General features: G+C 41.1%; 1 protein-coding gene across 3 annotated transcripts in view; it reads left to right on the top strand.

Moving 5' to 3' along the window:
* Anapc1 (anaphase promoting complex subunit 1) overlaps window positions 1-15,013 on the top strand; it is a 77,324-nt gene that overhangs the window by 14,259 nt on the left and 48,052 nt on the right. For all 3 annotated transcript variants that reach the window (NM_008569.2, XM_030248086.1, XM_011239332.3), the window contains 10 exons: window positions 991-1,086; window positions 3,235-3,325; window positions 3,433-3,498; window positions 4,089-4,223; window positions 6,443-6,583; window positions 7,640-7,700; window positions 9,086-9,273; window positions 12,269-12,343; window positions 13,143-13,411; window positions 14,809-14,900. In NM_008569.2, coding sequence (NP_032595.2) covers window positions 991-1,086; window positions 3,235-3,325; window positions 3,433-3,498; window positions 4,089-4,223; window positions 6,443-6,583; window positions 7,640-7,700; window positions 9,086-9,273; window positions 12,269-12,343; window positions 13,143-13,411; window positions 14,809-14,900 — 1,214 coding nt within the window. The remainder of the gene's footprint in view (window positions 1-990; window positions 1,087-3,234; window positions 3,326-3,432; window positions 3,499-4,088; window positions 4,224-6,442; window positions 6,584-7,639; window positions 7,701-9,085; window positions 9,274-12,268; window positions 12,344-13,142; window positions 13,412-14,808; window positions 14,901-15,013) is intronic.

The raw sequence follows: 15,013 nt of genomic DNA, 5'->3' as shown, positions 1-15,013 counted from the left end.
TATATAAAAGATGAGTGTGTTTTTGTTTTTGTTTTTTAACCTAGCCGTATAACCCTAACCATCACTGTGAGTAAAAATGGTTGTGTGGTTAGATTAAAAAAGAAAAAAAAAACCACACTTATCCCTTGACACCCTCACTCCCCACCGCGGTGTGTGTGTTATGTGTGTGTGTTTGCGTGTTTGCTTGCACGTATAGTTGCACTGTATGTACATATGAAGGTCTGGAGTTAATATCAGGAGTCTTCCTTCATTTTTCTATATTTTATTTATTGAAGCAAAGTCTCTTAATTGAATCCCGAGTTGACTGGTCTGGCTGGCCATCCTGCTCCTGGTACCCTGTGTCTGTCTGTCTTTCTTTCTTTCTTTTTTTTTTTTTTTTTGGTTTTTCGAGACGGGGTTTCTCTGTGTAGCTCTAGCTGTCCTGGAACTCACTTTGTAGACCAGGCTGGCCTCGAACTCAGAAATCCGCCTGCCTCTGCCTCCCGAGTGCTGGGATTAAAGGCGTGCGCCACCACACCCAGCTTGTGTCTTTGCTTTTTGAGTGCTGTGTTTATACTTGGACTGCACACTCACCTGATACTTTGCTGGGTTCTGGGAATTCAAGCTCCAATCCTCACATTTGCGTGGCAAGTGCCTACTAGTTGCGCCATTTTCCCAGCCCTCCACTTAACCCCTTGTATCACATTCTCTTTACTCTGTAGTCTAGTGTGAGGCCTAACATGAGAGCACTTGAGAAGGCTGTACTCAAGTAGAGAAAGCATTGTCTGTAGAGAGAAAGGACATGATGGATAAAAGAGGGAATCTGAGAGTGGAGAGATTAGTTTTAGAAGTGATAGTTTATCACATACATAGAACATGATGTTTTTGTGTCTTGGTTATTGGTTGATCCAGAAAGTATTTAGCTTTCTTGTAAAATGTTTTCAAAGATTTTTAAGTATTGAGGTAGATTTTTCGACTAATACTGACAGTTTAATAATGTGTCTACTTCAGAGAGAAAAATTCTCAAGCCTCCAAGGTATTTATAACGACTGACCTGTGTGGACAGAAGTTCTTGTGCTTTTTAGTGGAGGCCCAGCTTCAGTTACGGTAAGTGTTTCTGTTTCCCATTATCTCTGAAGAAATTTAGAGCTGGTTCCTTCTCTCCCTTCTATTTGTCCTCTGTAGCCTTATGGAGAAGCAGGTTATATATCACAAATTAACTTATATCGTGATTTTTTAGTAAATTTATAGAGCAGTGTAACCACCGCTCACCACAGTTTAGGCTTAAACATTTCTATCACCATGGAGATTTCTTCTGTCATTTGCAGCTAGTCTTGCCCTGCTCCAGTCTCAGGTAGTCATTCTGGGGGGCCTTCTGCCTTGTCTTTTGTTTGTTTGTTTGTTTGTTTGTTTTTGAGACAGGGTTTCTCTGTGTAGCCCTGGCTGTCCTGGTACTCACTCTGTAGATCAGGCTAGCCTCGAACTCAGAAATCTGCCTGCCTCTGCCTCCCAAGTGCTGGGATTAAAGGCATGCACCACCACGCCCGGCTTTTTGCCTTGTTTTCTGGTTTCTATGAACATTTAATGGGAAGGTGTGGGCCACCACGCCCGGCTCATGTATGTTTTTAATTTAGTTTTTTTTTTTCCTTAAATTTTGTATCCTTGGCTGTCCTGAAACTTAGAGAGAGATCTGTTTGCTTCTGCCTTCCAAGTGTTGGAAGGCAGACCAACTTTTTCACTTTTCACAGTAATTTTTCCAATCCACCCTGTTGGGACACATCTGAGGACTTCCTCAGTGTTACTGCACTGTAGTCATTGTATAGATAGGCCACGTTTACCTGCTTATTGATTGATGGAAAGTTTGTTGACCTCAGTGTGTGGCCCTGGATGTCCAGAAGCTCTGTGTAGCCCAAGCTTGCTTTAAAGCACACAGACCTGCCTGCCTCTGCCTCCTTCTGGAGTAAAGGCGTGTGCCATGATGCCCACTTGCTTTCACTGTTTGGCCACTGACTCAGGAACCTGTGGGCAAATATCTTTGTATGGACATAAGTAATCCTGCTTTTCTTGGGCAGGCGTCTGGCAGTGGAAGTGTTGGATTAACTGATAAATTCAAGTTGAATGTTTCAAGAAATTGGCTGGTTGATTTCCTAATAGGCTATATTGTTTTGCATTTCTTCCTCTAGTGTGTGCAGTTCATGTCTCTATCCTAAACCGTGTTAGATGTTGTCAGCATTTTTGATTGTATCCACCCTAATGAAGCATCACATGATTTCTATTTATATTTCCTGATGCTTTTTTAAAAATGAATTATTTTGCATGCATGTATGCTTTGCATGCATGTATGTCTATGCATGCCTGGCACCTTACAGAAGAACATGTCGGATCCCCTGGAACTGGAGTTACAAATGACTGTGAGTTGCTATGTGGATGTTGAGAGCCAAACTTTGTTCCCAAGAACAAGGTTGTCTGGAAGAGCAGTTAATAATCTTAACCCTGATCCATCGCTCCAGCCCCTCCCTAATACTTTGAATATTGATTATTTTCTCATGTTCCTAATAGCCACATACTTACCTTTATAGCAGTAATACCTCGTCACGTGTTTTATTCGCTCACTTACCTTCCATTTAGGAATTACTATAGCTTACAGCAAGTTGCAAAATTATAGAGAGGCCCTTTATGTCATGAAGTCTGTCCTCCCTCACTGTACGGTCCTATGGATTACACCCAGACTGTCAGTCAGGCTTTACCTGCTGAGCCTCTAGCTCCCTGGCCCCTGTGCACTTTTTTCTCCAAGTGGTAACTATACCATGCTTTCAACATCAGGAAACTGGTATCAATATAACCCACATATCTTTCTTTTGTTTTACATGTATTTATTTGTGTGTATATTTATATGGATTCAAGCAGTTTCTCATATCTGCAGGTTTGCATAATAGTCATAACATCCCATAGTATGTCTTCTTGCTCTCTAACTATAGTGAAGACAGACAACCCTCCCCCTGTGCACCTCCTTCCCCTCACCCCTCTGTGTGTGTGTGTGTGTGTGTGTGTGTGTGTGTGTGTGTGTGTGTGTGTATCCCTGGCTGTCCTGGAACTGGCTATGTAGTCTGTGCTGTCCTTGAACTCTCAGAGATCTACCCACTTCTGCTTCCCAAGAGCTGAGATTAAAGACATACGCCACAGCGCCCAGCCTGCACGACACTCTTACAATTCATGTTTTTGTTGGTTTTGTTTTGTTTTTATCTTCATATTTAGCTGTGTAAAGTTTCAAGAGAGTAATGACAAGACTCAGCTTATCTTTGGCTCTGTCACCAACATACATGCAAAAGATGCAGCCCCAGTGGAGGTGAGCACACAGTGAGACTGTTATGCTTTGTCATTCTGGAAAGTGATGGGAATTTACCCAGGATACAAGAGAATTGTTTTATTTGTATTTATTTTATTATTTTTTAGAAGATACACACCATGCTGGTCCTAGAAGGCAACGGGAACCTGGTGCTGTACACAGGAGTGGTGCGGGTATGTTGAGTTCCAGAACAGCAGAGCTACATAGTGAGACCTTGTCTCAAGAAATTAAAAATAAATACATAGGTAAATAAAAATATATACTTAAAGAACAGTGAAGGAGATGTATGATCATTATTTCTGTTTTTTTTTCCTATTAAATTATTATTGTTTTTAAGGCAGGGTCTCACCTAGTAGTACAGGTCTTAGGACCCTCCTGACCTGGCCAGCCAGGAGCTTCAGTATGTTTTCTGCTGCCACCTGCCTCTCCACTCTCTCTCCACGTTATCCTGGCATTTCCAGTAAACCACCCCTTGATTTTATTGTTAGCTTTGTGCATATATACATGTCACCAAAGACCAGTTTATTTACTTTCCTTGTTTTTGAATTTTTATATAAAGGACTTATTATATGACTCTTGTGATATATCTTACTAGATTTTATATACTATCTTTAGCTTTTTTTTAAAAATTGAGTTATTTTTATACACACACATATTATTTATTATATATATGAGTATACTGTAGTTGTCTTATGTGCCTAAACATAGAACTTAAGGTGAAATCGTCACTGACCCCTCCCCCTCATCTTTTTATTCCTCAAAGGTGGGGAAAGTCTTTATCCCTGGACTTCCGGCTCCTTCCCTGACAATGTCCAACATGATGCCTCGGCCCAGTACCCCGCTCGACGGTGTTGGTACTCCAAAGCCTCTGAGTAAATTGCTTGGATCGATGGATGAGGTAAGAAGTAGATTAGGCCTTGTCAAATGTTTATCATGTTTTGAAGAAGTTGGTCCAGTATTAGCTTTTTCCATGGCTAACTTAATTTTAGGTAATATTTCCACACATGTTTTTAAGCACAGGTGGGAGATTCTGCTTGCTGACCTCCTTTGTGCTGTGAGAGGTGTTCTTTGAAGGTGTGGAGAGGGGAAAATGATACATTTTTTAAAGTATAAAGACCTCACAATTTCTCATGATGTAGTAGATATGTGTTCTGCATAGGAAATCATAATTTAGGGTTGCTTATTAAGAGTTATAAGTGCGAGATGGCTCAGCAGTTAAGAACTGGCTGCTCTTCCAGAGGACCTGGGTTCAGTTCCCACCAACCACATGGTGGCTCACAACTGTCACAACTCTAGTTCCAGGGGATCTGGCGTCTTCACATCAATGCATATAAAATAAAATTAAATTATTTTTAAAAAGTAATAAGTGAGGAATAGAAGCCAAGCCATTAATGCTCCTCCACTCACTGAGCAGAATCCTGGGCTGAATCCTTTTTTCCCCCCCATTAATTTATTTATTTATTCACTTTATATCTTTGTCACAGCTCTCCCCCTAACCCCACCTCCCATAGTCCTTCCTACGCCCTCACTTCTCCTCTGAGAAGTGGGACTCCCGCCCCTGCCGCCAAGGATCAACCCTCCCTGGCTCATCAAGTCATTGTAGGACTAGGCTCATCCTCCCGTGGAGGCCAGACATGGCAGCCCTGTTAGGGGACTGGGATCCACATGCGGGCAACAGAGTCAGGGACAGCCCTGCCTCAGTTGTTGAGGGACCGACATGAAGAGCAAACTGCACTTCAGCATATTTGCAGGGGGTTGGGTGCTAGGTCTAGCTCATGCTTTCTCTTTGGTTGGTGGTTCAGTCTTTAGGAGCCCCCAAGGGTTCAGGTTGCTTGCCTCTGTGGGTCTTCCTGTAGGGTTCCTCAATCCTTCGTCTGACTCTTCCACAAGACTCCCGAAAGCTCCCTCTAAAGGTTGGCTGTGGATCTCTACATCTGTTTTCATTGGCTGCTGGATAGAGCCTCTCAGAGGACAGTTATGCTAGGCTCCTGTCTGTAAGCTTAGCAGAGTATCATTGATAGTGTCAGGAATGGGTATCAATTTGGGTCAGTCATTGGTTGCTGGCCTGAATCTTGAGGGTAAGAAGGGTAAATAAAGGACCGTGAATTCAGGGCAAGGACATGAACACAGGAGAGTTCAAAGGACTTTTTCTGAGGTTGTTACATGTTGTCTATGCTGGCCTCAGACTTGCTGTATGAACTTTAATAACCTTGAGCTCCTGATGTCCCTGCCTTCAGTTTGTCAGTGCTGAGATTACAGTATCTACTTCCATGTAGCTAGATCTTTTAATCCATGTATCTCCATCGCTTAACACATAAGTTAAAGATGCAACAGATCTGTGGAATGAGTAAATAGTTATGTTGGGTGGAATAGAACAGAGAGTGGGATGATAATAGTTAATAATAATAACTATTATTTGAAAATTTTCTACACGCTAGGCACTGTCTGCTCTATCAGTATTTTCCTATAACAACTTTACTGATTGGAAAGATACTTGGTGCTCACTTTATAGGTGGATGCTCAGAGGTACACGGAACTTAGTTGTCTAAAGTTAGAGAGCTGTTAAGTGGTAGAACTGGGATCCACACCCTAGTAATGTGTTTTTGAAGGCAGTGAATGAAAAGACATTGCTCTGAGCGCAGTTCCCCTGGCATTGTAGGATTGTGAGAGAGAGGGTTGATGCTAGGAAGGTCAAGTGAAGCCTGTGTCTACAAGAGAGATCAGGAGGGTCTGAGCTTCATGTGTGGAAAGGAGGAGAGTGGCATAGCAGGCCTGGAGAAGTGTGAATGAGAGTGTGCTGGCCAGCAGCCTTTTATTCTCTGAGGCTATTGAGTGCTACTGAGGAATGAGGCTGAGTTCTCTGAGCAACTTAGGCTGGTGCCTGTGCCCACCAGACTGGAAAGCCTGGTGACAAGTGGTCTACATTTGAAGGATGTCATAATGTGATATGTATGCATGCTGTCAGTCAGATGCTTTTTCTGTGAAGAACTTGGTCTGCTGCAGGGCTGTCATTATTGGAACAGAATGATCGGAATCATCAAACCATATGCAAGAATACAGCTCCTTGTCTTTAATCTCAAAGTCTTTTCATCTGTGTTGTATTGTGACTTTTTATAGGTGGTTCTGTTGTCTCCAGTTCCAGAATTGAGGGATTCTTCAAAACTTAATGATTCTCTCTACAATGAGGATTGCACATTCCAGCAGCTTGGAACTTACATTCATTCTGTGCGAGACCCTGTTCATAACAGAGTCACTCTAGTAAGTCCTCCTCCAGAGGGTGGAGCAGCTGACTGATCCTCCAGAGGGTGGAGCAGCTGGCTAAGGGTTATTTGTCTGATAGTTCACATTTGGCAGGATGTAAAATTATGTGTGGAAATGAAAACGAACATTTCTCATGATTTTAAACATTTATTGTTCTATGATGTGCATATGTGTGTGGGTATGCATTCATGTATATGTGTGTGCATATGTGTGTGGGTATGCATTCATGTGTTTATGACATGAATGGCCACAACTTTGGAGTTGGTTCTCTGCTTCCATCTTCATGTGAGCTGTAAGAAATGAATGCAGGGTGCCAGGCTTTAACTGCTGAGTTACTTTGTCTTTCAGATATCTTGACATTTTTAAAACATGCTATTATTTTGTACTATTTTACTTTAATTCTGTTTTCTGAGATTTCTATATTAAACATTTACTGAACCCAACCCCAGTTGAGGAGCTGTTGGGAATGGATGGTTTCTGGGGGAGGGAAGGTCAGTTTCCTTAAAGGATATGACCCTGGTAGGATGACCACCCATCCATCAGTGGATTCTTCCACATCTGAGAGTTTATGGGTAGCATAAATTGGGCTTGATGGGTTGTTAAGAAGAAGGAGAGAGGACAGGAAGTTGGGGGTTGGGAAATAGGATCTGCGAGGAGTTGGGGGTGACTATGATAAAAGGACATTATATGAAATTCTCAAGTAGCTAATAAGAGTATATAACAAGTGTATCTAAAACAAGCACATTTACTCCGTCAGTTCACATTGCTGTGTTTTTGTCTTTTCGGAGAAAATCACTTTTGATGATGTTGGTGTCGTAGTGTTTGGATAAAAGCATTATTAAAAGAATTTTTGAAAGTATTTTACAAAAATGTATATTTAGTTAGAAGCATTCATTCTCATTGAAAAGTATAGCAGTTCATTTTATTGTATTTTGCCTTGACTGGCAGACAGTAGTAAAAATTGCCATTTTTTTTTTTAAAGCTTTTAAAAACTTAGAATGCTTAAGCAGTTGGTTTTTTTGTTTGTTTGTTTGTTTCCATTCTTTTCACTAGGAACTGAGCAATGGCTCCATGGTTCGGATCACTATCCCTGAAGTGGCCACCTCGGAATTAGGTAGGTACTGTGCAGTCTCAGTTTGTTTACCACACTGTTGATGGGGACAGTTTCTGGTCTCAGTTTGTTTACCACACTGTTGATGGGAACAGTTTCTGGTCTCTTTTTTGTTGTTGTTGTTGTTGTCTGAATGCAGTACCTGTGGAGGCCAGAAGAGGCTGTCAGGTCCCCTCAGACTAGAGTTAAGAATGGTTGTGAGTTGCTATATGGGTGCTAGAAATTGAACCCAGGTTCTCTACAAGAGCAGCCTGGGCTCTCGACTGCTGAACCAACTCTCCACCCTGCGGTTTCTGTTTGTAGAAGTGAGTCCTTTGCAACATCTGGTTTATTCTTGTTTGTTTTCAGCTAAAGCATGCCGTTTTGGTTTTCTAAGATTTATAGTCTAGGCTTCTAGGCTTCTCAGTGTCTGCTCATTCATTTGATTGATGAGGCTGTGCTGCTAAAGATGGCGTCAGTGACAGTGGTGGTGTGGAGGGAACAAGAAGGAAAACTTGGACTGTCTGGAGCCATTTTGTCCCAATAGTGAATCTGCTGTTTACAGCAGGCAGTCCCCTTGGCTCTCTTCACTGTAGCTGATTTTCACACCAATGATGTGCCATAACTAAGAGCAGTATATATTAGATAGTGTTCGCCCTAACCTACTTATGGCATGGTGAGGAAGACAGTGTAGAAATTACGAGTTGCAGTGTTAGTTGACAGGAATGTTCACTCATTGAGAATAGCTTGTAGCATCCCTAAGCATTCCTGTTAGTAGGTGCCTGTGCTGCATGTTGAATCTACTGAAGGATTTAATCCACATTTTATATAAATTTATTTGTGTAGAAATTAGATTTTTGTTGTTGTTGTTGTTAGTTTTTTGGTTTTTTCGAGACAGGGTTTCTCTGTGTAGCCCTGGCTGTCCTGGAAGTCACTCTACAGACCAGGCTGGCCTCGAACTCAGAAATCTGCCTGCCTCTGCCTCTGTGCTGGGATTAAAGGCGTGCGCCACCACGCCCGGCTTTGTTTTCTTTTCTTTTTTTTTTTTTTGAAATTAGATATTTTTTATGAAGTAAGCTTGATTGTTCAAAGTAGGACAGTTTTGAGAGTGAAAAGGGAACAGTTATTTCCTGGAGCAGTGGTTATTTCTGGTGAACTGGGCTATATGCTCACTTTATTTCTAGTCCCGAATTAGGGATCTGACAGCTAATCTTCAGATTTTCTGTGAGCCCTGTTGAATTCAGTAGTTAGTTTAACGTGATTGATAATGTTGAGGTAATGTTTGTGCCCAGTGTCCTTAGTGATAGTTTCTGTTTTTCCTGGCTGGCCTGGACATGGTAGCAATTTGAACCTTCCCATTTGAAAGGAGGCAGGCAGTACATACTAAAATCAGTATTTGCTTTTAATAGTACAAACGTGTCTGCAAGCAATTAAGTTCATCCTGCCAAAAGAAGTAGCCATTCAGGTGCTCGTCAAGTGGTACAATGTGCACAGTGCTCCAGGAGGACCCAGCTGTCACTCAGAGTGGAGTTTATTTGTGATTTGTCTCTTGAACATGATGGGTTATAACACAGACCGCTTAGCATGGACCCGAAGTGTAAGTAACTACAGTTGTTTTCTTCATTATCCTGTTAGAAATGCAGTGCTTGTATAACTGGCTATATAACTGAGAGAACCTGACAAACTTAATAATAGGTAAGCCTTAGAATATGTCGGGATAATACTAAGGCCTGTTGTCCTATATAGCATGAATCAAATACTTAGTAGGTTTTGAGTCTTTATTTAAAAATCTGTTTAAGCACAATTTACCTTTTTTTCTTTTCTTTTTGTCTTTTTTAAAGTCAAGGTCTTGCTGTGTACGTAGCCCAGGCTGGTCTTGAATTCACCACATTCCCCACTTTGCCTTCCAAGCTGGGATTGCAGTTGTGTGTTACTGCTGCCTGATTTTGACTGTTTCTCAGTTATCTTTGTAAAACGACGTAACTAGACCTCTTGGTTTTGTTGGTAGGCGAAGCAGCGAGGTCTCAGACTTAGCTTTAGAACGCTGGTAGCGGTGTAAAGCCCAGCCTTCTGTCCGTCATTCTGCAGGAGGTGCAAATGGTTTATGATGCACCAGCGGATGCCTTCAGGGTGGGGGTGCCTGACCGTTCTCCAGTTACTCAGCGTGGGGCTCGGAAGACGTTGCTATGGATTACTTAGCTCTTTGTCCCCCAAACTCAGACCTATTCACCTATGTGTTTTCATCTTGTGTTAGTACTGCCATTTTTTTAAAAGCTTTTTCTTCTTCATTATGAAAGTTATTTTTTTCACTGAGGAAGAGTTGGAAAATGGAAGAAGCAAGCGATTATCTTCCATTCCTTGGAATAGCTGTTGTAGATACTTTTAATCGTGCCTTTTATATAAAAATGGTACTGATAGAAATTTTGCAAATCTTTAAATTTTTTTCAGAGGACTGTTCATTCCATGTTATCATATGTAAACAAATAGCTAATACTTGGGCCTTATTGGAACGTTGCCTTATTTTGAATAATTTGCCAGTTGTTTTTACACATATCTAGCTGTTTCTCAAGAAATGAATCATTAAGACATTGGGCCAGATAACATTTAGAAGGAGTGTCCAGTCAATATTCTTGCTAGTATTGTTTAGAAGTACTACCATTACCACATTGATTATTTGTGATGTAATGACCTTTTGCTAGATCAGAGCAGTACTGCCTTGTTTCTGTGCAAGTGGGAATGATTTTCTTTCCTCAGGCTCTCATTGGTTAAGCAAGAATAAAGTATAACTCTTGAGGTTTTGACCAGCTGTTTGTAGCCTTTTGCTTGTATTTGGTCCCTTCTTAGTTTAGTAGTCTGATAAAGTCAGGTTACGTTAGTCACACCTCTGGCTTAGAATCCTTCAGAGACTTCCTATCTCCTTCATGATATAAGCTGGAAAAGTACTGCCTCAGTCTGCTACCCCAGGCCTAGGCCTGGAGCTTCTAAACTCCATACAATCTCATCTAGACTTAGAATGTTTTCAGCCCCTGAGACTTAACTGCTGAATAAGCTCTCTCTAGCTCTTTCTGGCTCTTTCTGGCTGGCCGACACAGCTGTTCTGGCTCTCACTAATTTCCAAGCTGACTAATTTAATCTGGTTTCTTTTTCTGTCTTTCCTGAATTGCTCTGCTTGGCCTCATACAAATGTTGGCAATATGTTCTTAATACGTAATAATCTTAGGACTTCTCACTTTCTGGCTCTTTCTGTTTTCACCTGCGTCTAGCTTGTTCTCTCTTCAGCTTGTCTCTGTACAGCTTTCCTGATAAAACTGCCTTGTCCCCTCTCCTCCCCCGCATTGCTCCCTCTTACAGCTTCCCTTTCCTCTCTCTTCTCATGAGACCTGGGCATAGTTTATTCTATCAGATCTTTCTCTGATTTGTCACTCTGCCTGCCACTCAGTTAGACATCACTTATTTATTTATTATATGTAAGTACATTGTAGCTGTCTTCAGACCCACCAGAAGAGGGCATCCAATCTCATTACTGACCTTTTGAAGAGCAGTCAGTGTTCTTACCTGCTGAGCCATCTCTCCAGCCCCCCCTTTTTTTTTTAAGTTTTATTTATTTACTTCATGTATGTGAGTACACTGTCTCTGTCTTCAGAGAAGAAGAATAGGGCATGGGATCCCATTACAGATGGTTGTGAGTCACCATGTGGTTGCTGGGAATTGAACTCAGGACCTCTGGGAAGAGCAGTCAGTGCTCTTAACCACTGAGCCCCATCTCTCCAGCCCTAGACATCACTTTCAAACATGAGGTGCTTCCTTCTACAAACTAATTTTAGTTTCATTGTTTAAGATTAAAGGTGTGTTCTACGAGTGTGTCTATAACTACTCCACAAGTAGAAACAGGATTTTTTTCTTTCAGTAAATAACACAATCTTGGGATTCACAGTGCAGTCAAATATCCGGCAACCAGCAGCTGTTATGGTCATGCAAAGAATTTTAAAATAAATATTTATGAGTTAGTTTTGAATTTTTAGAATTTTGTTGGAAATTACAATTTCCAGGTAACTTGATTAAATGACACACTGACAACATGAGTTTCTGTTGAGTGACAGTTCCTGAGGCTAAGGGTGGGAGTCTGCTTTATTTTTTTGAGATCAAAGCTTGGGATGAAATGGTCCTCAGTGGCCATCTTGTGTCTTGGTGCTCATTTTCTCTTTGCTTTGTCCAGACTTTTTTGTTTGTTTGTTTATGTTTTCATTTCCGTGACATTGTAGAGAGTGCTAATGACTCCTTAGGTGATTTTTGGTATTCTTTGGTGTAGATATAATTTGTATCATCAGGAAGTAGGAAGAGCAAGTCTGAGAGAAAAAGAAATGACCATTATTGTACCTATGAGCCCAGGCACTGTACTGACTGCTTTACATACTGGATTTAGCTCCATGAGCACTTAGGAGAGATTTATATCATACTTCCTAGTGAAAAAAGAGTGTCGGTGACTTTCTTCAGGTTCTGTAATTGGCAGAATAGAATCCTAGTCCTTAAACTGACTAGTTAACAGCAATAAAGTCACTATTTTTGTCTTCTGTTTTGGGGTTATGTTTCAGTTTGACTTTGAAGGATCACTTTCCCCAGTCATTGCACCCAAAAAAGCAAGGCCTTCTGATACTGGATCTGACGAGGTAAGCATTGTTATTTCCTGCTAATGTTATTGGTCTGTAGAGACTTGTCTAATTGTATATTCCGATAAATTTGTTATTGTTCTTTATCCTTTGCTGTATTTATTTTACTTCTAAGGTTATTTTCAAGGATAGAATCTGTTATGTTTTCTGTTATTTATTTACTTTTGTTTTTAATCATATAAAATTACTATAAATGTATATATTTTGCAGAGTTAAGTGTGTGCTTCTGAGTATTTTATTGATAATCGATCAGTTATTGGACAGCATTTGCCCTTTTATGTATCATTTCTTTAGCATATTCATTTTGTACTATCTCTTTATTTGTAATCAGTCCTTTTTTCCTTTTCCTTAAGCAAGCCCTGACTTGACGTCTTTGACCACGTGTTAGTTGTACCTGTAGAATTTGTTATAAATGAAATAATCCTGTATTCCAGTATACATAAGGTTTCTTTCATTCAGCATAATATATAGAGAGTCAGCCAGTTGTGTACTCTTTTTATTACCAAGGAGTGAGTCTCTATTGTAGTTTGTTTTGCATTCTTTCTGTTGATGGTTATGTTAGGCTGTTTCCAGTTTTGTTTTTGTTTTTGAGTGAAGATGCCCATGGTGTCATAGATGTAACCCCTGTTGGAATTTCAAGTGGTTTTAATCACCTGATGTGAGTTCTGGGAACCACACTAAGGCCCTTTGCAAAAGTAGTGTGCATTCTCCATCCTCTCCAGCCTCCTGCTGTCTTCTTATTACCACTTCCAAGAGCTTTTATGAAATAATTGCTGTCATTTTTTTTTCTTCTTCCTAGGACTGGGAGTACTTACTGAACTCAGAGTACCATCGCAATGTTGAGTCTCATCTTTTGAACAAATCTCTATGTTTGACTGCTTTGGAAGTTTCAAATGCAAAGGATGAAGATTTTTCGCAGAACCTCAGTCTGGATTCTTCTACCCTTCTCTTTGCTCACATTCCTGCAATTTTCTTTGTTCTTCACCTGGTTTATGAAGAGCTCAAGTTGAATACTCTAATGGGAGAAGGAATTTGTTCTCTTATCGACCTCCTTGTTCAGTTGGCAAGGTAGATGTTAGAACACTGCAAGAGGTCCTTAGAGGACTTCCTATGATATGACATAGGAACCTCGGTAGAACAACTCTCCAATCTTCCCTTTTCCAACCACCACAGCATTGCCTGCAAACATAAAACTGTTGATACTGGATATGTGTGCGCCTTTAGCATTCTGGGATTTTTAGTTTTATTTAGGATTCAGGGAAAGTCACAAGAAGCAGGGGTGACTGGCTGTGGGCTTTCTGTTCTGACAAGCTGCCTGGCTGCACTCTTGCCTCTGTGCTCCATAACAGTGCCCACATTTCCGTGTTGCTCTCCCATGGAAAATTATGGTTCTGGGTGAAGTGCCAGATGCTTGCTCTGCCGTGGCACTGGAGCCTCAGAGGGAGCTAGACAGTGGTAGAGCCGATGCCAGCAAAGTGGCCCAGTGCTGCAGCTGTTTTGCTGAGGTTCTCTGCAGGGAAAGGTGGCTCTCGCACTATACAGCCTTGTTTGGGGAAGGCGGCTCTCACACTATAACACCCTGTTTGGGGGAAGGCGGCTCTCGAACTATAACACCCTGTTTGGCACTGTACTCCTGAAGTCATACTTAGTATTGTTTGGATTTTCGTGACTCTTGGTGATAACTAAGTTAAAGTTGGCATTTCAACCTCTTAATTAAGATGATAGCACATTTTCTGACTTCTGTGGTACTGAGGATCCTGAAATACTTTTCTGAAACATGGCATGTTTATTTGATGGTCCATTTCCCTAATGACAGATCATTGCTATCATAAATTCCATTTTGTAATTTAATTTTTCTAAACCCTGATCATGGCTTTCTAAAATACATAGTCCCTTGTAACTGTGACTGGCCCCAAACCTTTGATTCTTCTGCCTCAGCCTTTCAAATTTTAGGATTTTCGTATGTGTGCCACCATGCTCTGAATTTCTCACATATATATTATTTATATTCACACCTTGTAGTAGCCAACAATGGTGGCACATGCCTGTTATCCCTGTGCTTGGAAAACTCTGCTGGAAATGCTGTACCTGAGGGAGACCATTTTAATTGAGGAAAAAACAAAACAAGGCAAAATAAAGCAAAATGACACAACAGTCAAGAAGCCTCAGAGTGGGCTAGGCAGTGTGTCTCTGCTTTCTGGAGGAAAGTATTGTGGTCTGTGGGGATGACTCGCATGAGATCATAACAGACAGTAAACAACAGGAAGGAACAAGGTAGTGCTCTATGCTGAGTCTGACCTTCATAAAATGTGTCTAGCCAGAAGGTTGGGTGTGTGACGCCAGTACATAGGAAGGCACTCTAAATTCCAAAACTTTCTCATACCTGTGCTTTTTAGACCAAAAAGTCAGCCGAAGGAGGCTGTTCTAAGACCTTTGTCTGTGTCTGTGTGCTCTTAATGTTCTAGGGACTTAAAATTGGACTCTTACTTGGACCATTACTATCGAGATTCCCCAACTCTTGTCAAAACCACTGGACAAGTATGCACCATTGACCAAGGTGAGTGTTGCCACCATTTCAGGTCTTTAGCAGATAGGCATTTTGGTGTGTCTCTCCGGGAAGAGCAGGAGATAGACATCTTACATCTTATTTCAGCCAAGCAGTTTTGAAAT

Source organism: Mus musculus, chromosome 2 (assembly GCF_000001635.26).
Source record: "Mus musculus strain C57BL/6J chromosome 2, GRCm38.p6 C57BL/6J".
NCBI lineage: Eukaryota > Metazoa > Chordata > Mammalia > Rodentia > Muridae > Mus > Mus musculus.
Note: the sequence above shows the minus strand (reverse complement) of the source record. Positions and strands in the feature narration are given on the sequence as shown.